The 5,983-nt window shown below is 38.0% G+C and overlaps 1 protein-coding gene across 1 annotated transcript; it reads left to right on the top strand.

The window, feature by feature from the left end:
- The first annotated feature begins 1,447 nt into the window (after positions 1–1,447).
- LOC137620817 (pro-resilin-like) lies at positions 1,448–2,228 on the top strand. The gene has a single exon (XM_068351266.1). It carries the CDS (start codon positions 1,448–1,450, stop codon positions 2,219–2,221), a length of 774 nt encoding a protein of 257 aa, XP_068207367.1. The 3' UTR covers positions 2,222–2,228.
- Positions 2,229–5,983: the final 3,755 nt, after the last annotated feature.

The raw sequence follows: 5,983 nt of genomic DNA, 5'->3' as shown, positions 1-5,983 counted from the left end.
ACGAGGTTACATTAAACAAAAATACAAGGGTTATTTTCTGGCATTGAAGAGCTTAATTTGCTTTTGAAGATAACTTGACTAGGTTCTTTCCACAAAGGGGAAGAATGCTGAAACTATTTTAAGTTTGACAGGAAATATTCTGAAGACCGCCAAACTGCCTTCCTAAAATTGTTCCACTATAAACAACCACACTTCCTTGCTACCCATTTGATTCCTTTCCAATCTAAATAATTATCGGAATGTTACTGTATTCCGTTTTATCGATCATCTCGATGTATATTTGATGCAGTTAATCTAATCTATTGCCTTTCTACATCATTCTGGAAAAACAAACGGAAAGAAAGCAGTGATATGTATTGTCATTTGTGATAATGCCATTTCAAATATTCTCCAAGATTCACAAAAATATATAAGAAGACCTTTCGGAGATGACGACCAATCAACAAATGACTGTAAGTATATGATAAAAAAAATAAAAAGAAAAGCATTTCTATTAAAAACAGAAAAAGATTCAACTTGGGAAAGCAGATATCCACTATCAATAACGAATAACCGTAAAATTATCATTTTGTATATAAGATACAAAACAAGCATAGATAATTGTTTCAATATTTCGACTAACATTTCAAAATAGAAACACAGATTTGTGCATAAAATAGCAAAAATAGAATAACACTTAGAGCTAAGAAACCCAACAGGAATAAAAACTATATTTCTAAAACATCACAAGTTATTAAACTACACTGAGAGAGAGAGAGAGAGAGAGAGAGAGAGAGAGAGAGAGAGAGAGAGAGAGAGAGAGAGAGAGAGAGAGAGAGAGAGAGAGTTGTAATCAAAATTTAAAGATCACTAAGAGTAATATATATTGCATCTTTATCCATAGTTTCGTAAAATCGAAACAATAGACTTATAAATCCAATGTTCTACATTAACATAGAATATCTAAGAACTCGATCGAAATGGTCACGCGAGGTCTAATCTCGTTTTGGACCTGACCAGCAAGGTCATAGGGGAGGCGCTAAGAACGCTCGAGGGACGTCATACACGACTGCCGGTATATATACGAAGTCTGCACTCAAACCATCACAAGATCATCTGATTCTTTTCTGAGAATAAGTTCTTCCTCTTGTCCAGCAAAGAAACCATGAAGGGTCTCGCAGTTTTGGGTAAGTCATAAAATATTTTTTTTTTTTTGCCGAAATTTGATTCAAATTATTCACTTGTGGTATTATTCACTGTAACTACCATTGTTGACGCTACTCAAGAGCATTTCAGTTAACATACTATGAAATTTCTAGATACTTTGCTAAAAAACTTCAGATTTTGATGTATTATGGCTTAGAGTAAAAATATTGACACTGCTTAAGCACTATATACCTCAAAAACAGTGGTAACACATAACAAAATTAATTATTTTCCTCTCGAAAAAAAAGGCAAATAAAGAATCATGATTCTTATTCCAGCTCTTCTCAGCTTGGCAGCTGCTGATCAGCGTCCTCCTTCCAACGGCTATGGTCCGCCACCAAGCAGTGCTTATGGTCCTCCCAAAAATGCCTATGGAGTAGATCCTGCCATTGCTGCTCTGGCTGAGAATATCCCTGGAGGTGGTGTCCCTGGAGAAGACTACCCTATCTTGGCCTCTGTCCCTGACACCGGATTCGACTGCAACGCCCAAAATGTCCCTGGATATTACGCCGACACTGACGCTGAAGCTGGCTGCCAGGTCTTCCACATCTGCCAGGACAGACCCAATGGACGCCGCCAGCAGGACTCCTTCCTCTGCCCCAACGGAACCATCTTCAACCAACAGTACCTCGTCTGTGATTGGTGGTTCAACTTCGACTGCGCTGATGCTGAAGACTTCTACTCTGTCAACGAACTCATCGGAGTCCAGCCTTACGGTTATGGAAAGAGTAATGGCAATGGCAACGGCAACGGCAACAACGGATATGGTTCAAATGGAAACGGTAACGGTAATGGAAACAATGGTTATGGTTCCAATGGAAATGGCAAGAAGAACGGTAATGGCAACGGTAGAAAGAACGGAAAGAAGAACGGTAATGGAAATGGCAATGGTTATGGTTCTAATGGAAATGGTGCACCATCTGCACCAAGCAACGGCTATGGCGCACCATCTGCACCAAGCAATGGCTATGGCGCACCATCTGCACCAAGCGATGCATATGGTCCTCCCTCTGAATCCTATGGAGCCCCATTCTAAAATGAAAATCTTTACCCCACTATCAATAAGATAATCTCAGCAATTCAATAAAGAAGGAACACTACATTATTCACAAAAATCCATTTTCTTAAAAGTTTTTCAATGATAAGAATGCTTTATAGTTTATTGTTTTATATATATAGAACGTATTTTTGTAAAAATAAATTTCGATGAAATTTCTAGTATGATTCACCTAAAGAACTTGATATTTTACAAATATTAACCATATAATAAAACATTCAATTGATTTCTACATATCGGCAATTTAGAAAGCAGTGGATTAAGAATCTCAGGTAAAATACTGAGGAATTTCTGCTCCCAAGTGTATTTGGAACGAAACTTTTCAAATATTTTATATACCTCAAATTTAGTTAAATGTAGTTAAGGTATGTTTCGGTCTTAGAAAATCACTTAATCATAACCTAACCTGTTAACAAAATGTATGAGGGATTCAAGTAGTCCTTTATTTAAATATGAAGGCAAATGAGTAATAATGCAAACAGCAAAAGTTATCAAGTATTAAAATGTACGAGGTAACATAGAACGCAATCTTAAAAAAAAAAAAAAAAAAAAAAAAAAAAATCCAGTTCTTCAAGGCAGCATTTACTGTATGTTTGATCAAAAAGCAGGTTCACCATAATGGTTCAAATGATGCAATTTGAAGCCTTTTTTTTTTTTTTTTTACTTTTTCACCTCTTTGCTACAAAAACGTACTTGGTTATCATGAGAAGTTTATGATTCTAATGCTGACTATAAAATCATCCACACATACAAATTCATATTTATATTATGTATCTATATATATGTGTGTGTACACAAAAACACACAAATATATATACATGCATATATATATATATATATATATATATATATATATATATATACTGTATATATATATATATATACTGTATATATATATATATATATATATATATATATATATATATATATATATATTTATATATATATATATATATATATATATATATATATATATATATATATATATATATATATATATATATATATATATATGTGTGTGTGTGTGTGTGTGTGTGTGTCACATCATGCCTAGAAGTAGTTTTTTACAATTTAGATTGGGAATAGGTTGGAATTAATATTAATGGGGAATACGTTAATAACTTAGGATTTGCAAAAGAAGTTCTATTTAGTGAATCATGGGAAGAATTCCAAAAGATGATAGAAGTTTTAAATTGAGAAAGGAAAAGATTTAAGACTGAAAATTAAAAAAACAGTAAAACTAGGATAATGTTCAATGAAAATGCAGAGATTACAAATAAGGGTTATGGACAAACCTCTAGAGATTTTCTAATGAATAAACGCACTTGGGACAGTCAGTAAGTAGTTCTCCAAGACACGAGACCGAAATTATAAGAATGATAAGAAATGGATGGAGAGCATTTGGTAAACAAAATGAGATTATGAAAAGTGAAAAGTTACTTTCTCTTAAAATGATATTTTCATAATAAAATAAATTTTTGAACATACTTACCCGGTGGTTATATAAATATAGCTTTAGACCCTGACGTCCCGGCAGAAATTTCAAAACTCGCGGCAATCGCCGATAATGTAGCCAGGTGTACCACCTGTGCGCCCTCTAGTAAAGGTACCTGGAACCATTCTAGTGATTCCTCAGATCTTCCATGCCCATAGGTCTCTATAGGGGAGGAGGGGGGGAATCAAATTTTATACAACCACCGGGTAAGTATGTTCAAAAATTTATTTTATTATGAAAATATCATTTTTAAACATCAGACTTACCCAGTGGTTATATAAATATAGCTGATTGACACCCTTGGTGGAGGATCAGAGACAGCCAACATTGTTGGAATTTTACTTGAGAGTTAATAAACAAGCTTAAGGGTTCGTACCTGATAAGGAAGCTGACTTCAATGATTTTTTTCATTATGTCCGCTTTCCTTGTGAGATCCAGCGATCCACCCAGAGGGCTGAAGACCTCTAGGAGCTGTCAAAACGGTCTAAAAACCTCTATGTGACAGGACCTCCTCCAATACCATTGTTCCGGGCGCTCTCAAGGAACAAATTGACCACCTGACTAAAATCAATGATTGTGGAAGACTGCCGCAATCTCCACGAACAACTGTAAAAATATAAAAGTTCCAAGAGAAAAAAGGGTATAAGGATTATGGGAATGTAGTGGAGGATCCTTCCCCCACTACTGCGCTCGCTGCTACGAATGGTCCCAGAGTGAAGCAGTCCTCATAAAGAGTCTGGACACGTTTCAAATAATGTAAAGCGAACACAGATTTACTCCTCCAAAAGGTTGTCCATAATGCTCTGCAACGATCTATTCTGTTTGAAGGCCACCAAAGTTGCTACAGCTCTAACTTCATGCGTTTTGACTTTTAAAAGCTTGAGGTCCGTGTCACTGCAATGTGCATGAGCCTCTCTTATTAAGAGCCGGATGAAGAATGAAAGTGCATTCTTTGACATCTGTAACGAGGGCTTCTAGGCCGAGCACCAAAGAACTTCCGACTTGCCTCGCAACTCTTTCGTTCAGACCAGGTAGAACTTCAGGGCTCTTACTGGGCACAGTAATCTCAAAAGCCTTGGGCCAAAGTTGAGAAGGGCGTTCGTTCTTGGCGAGAAAGCCTAACTGCAATGAGTGGATAGCTTTGTTATCTCGAAAAAACCAACGTTTTAACTAAAACCATGAATCTCACTGACTCGTTTAGCTGTCACCAGACTGACCAAAAATAGAGTCTTCATCGTAAGATCCTTAAATGAAGCTGAATGCAAGGGCTCAAACTTGTCACTCATAATGAACTTCTAGACTATATCCAGATTCCAAGCTGGTGAATCCTGGTGCAGTTGCTTTGATGTTTCAAATGATTTGAGAAGCTCCTGTAGGTCTTTAACATTAGAAAGGTCCAAGTTTCTGTGCCTGAATACGGTTGCTAACATACTCTTGTATCCGTTGATGGTAGAGGATGTAAAAATTGTGTTTCCTTCGAAGCTATAACAGGAAGTCAGCAATCTGAGTTATAGAGATACTGGACGAGGAAAAAGAGTTGACTCTGCACCACTCTCTAAAAACCTCCCACTTGGATTGGTAAACCTTGATGGTAGAAGTCCTCCTTGCTCTTGCAATAACCCTAGCTGCCTCCTTCGAAAAACCTCTAGCTCTTGTGAGTTTTCCGATAATCTGAAGACAGTTATATGAAGAGAATGGAGATTTCGATGGTACCTTTCCAAGTGGGGTTGTTTGAGTAGATCTACTCTTAATGGAAGGCTTCTTGTAGTATCCACCATCCATTCCAGTACCTCTGTGAACCACTCTCTTGAGAGCCAAAAGTGGCCACTAGAGTCAATCTGGTCCCTTCATGTGACACAAACTTTTGCATCACTTTGTAATAAATTTTGAACGGTGGAAATGCGAACGTATCCACGTCATGAGCTGTTTGACGCTCGACGTCGCGTTCTGCTTGGTGCTCGATGTCGCGTCCTGCTTCACGCTCGATGTCATGTCTGGCTGCTTGCCGCTCGACATCCCGTCTTGCTGGACGCTCGACGTCATATCCTGCTGGACTCTCGACGTCATGTTTTAGCTGGATGCTCGACGTCACGTCCTGCTGGACACTCGACGTCACGTTAGCTGGACGCTCGGCGTCACGCTCTGCTGGACCCTCGGCGTCACGCTCTGCTGGACGCTCGGCGTCACGCTCTGCTGGACGCTCAGCGTCACGCTCTGCTGGACGCTCGACGTCACGTCTGGGTGCT

This window comes from Palaemon carinicauda, chromosome 27 (genome assembly GCF_036898095.1).
Source record: "Palaemon carinicauda isolate YSFRI2023 chromosome 27, ASM3689809v2, whole genome shotgun sequence".
In the NCBI taxonomy this organism is placed as follows: Eukaryota; Metazoa; Arthropoda; class Malacostraca; order Decapoda; family Palaemonidae; genus Palaemon; species Palaemon carinicauda.
The sequence above is the reverse complement of the archived record's forward strand: the minus strand, read 5'-3'. Positions and strand labels throughout refer to the sequence as shown.

Coding starts and splice junctions, on each gene's coding strand:
- LOC137620817 (XM_068351266.1), top strand. CDS start 1,448: ATGATTCTTATTCCAGCTCTTCTCAGCTTGGCAGCTGCTGATCAGCGT.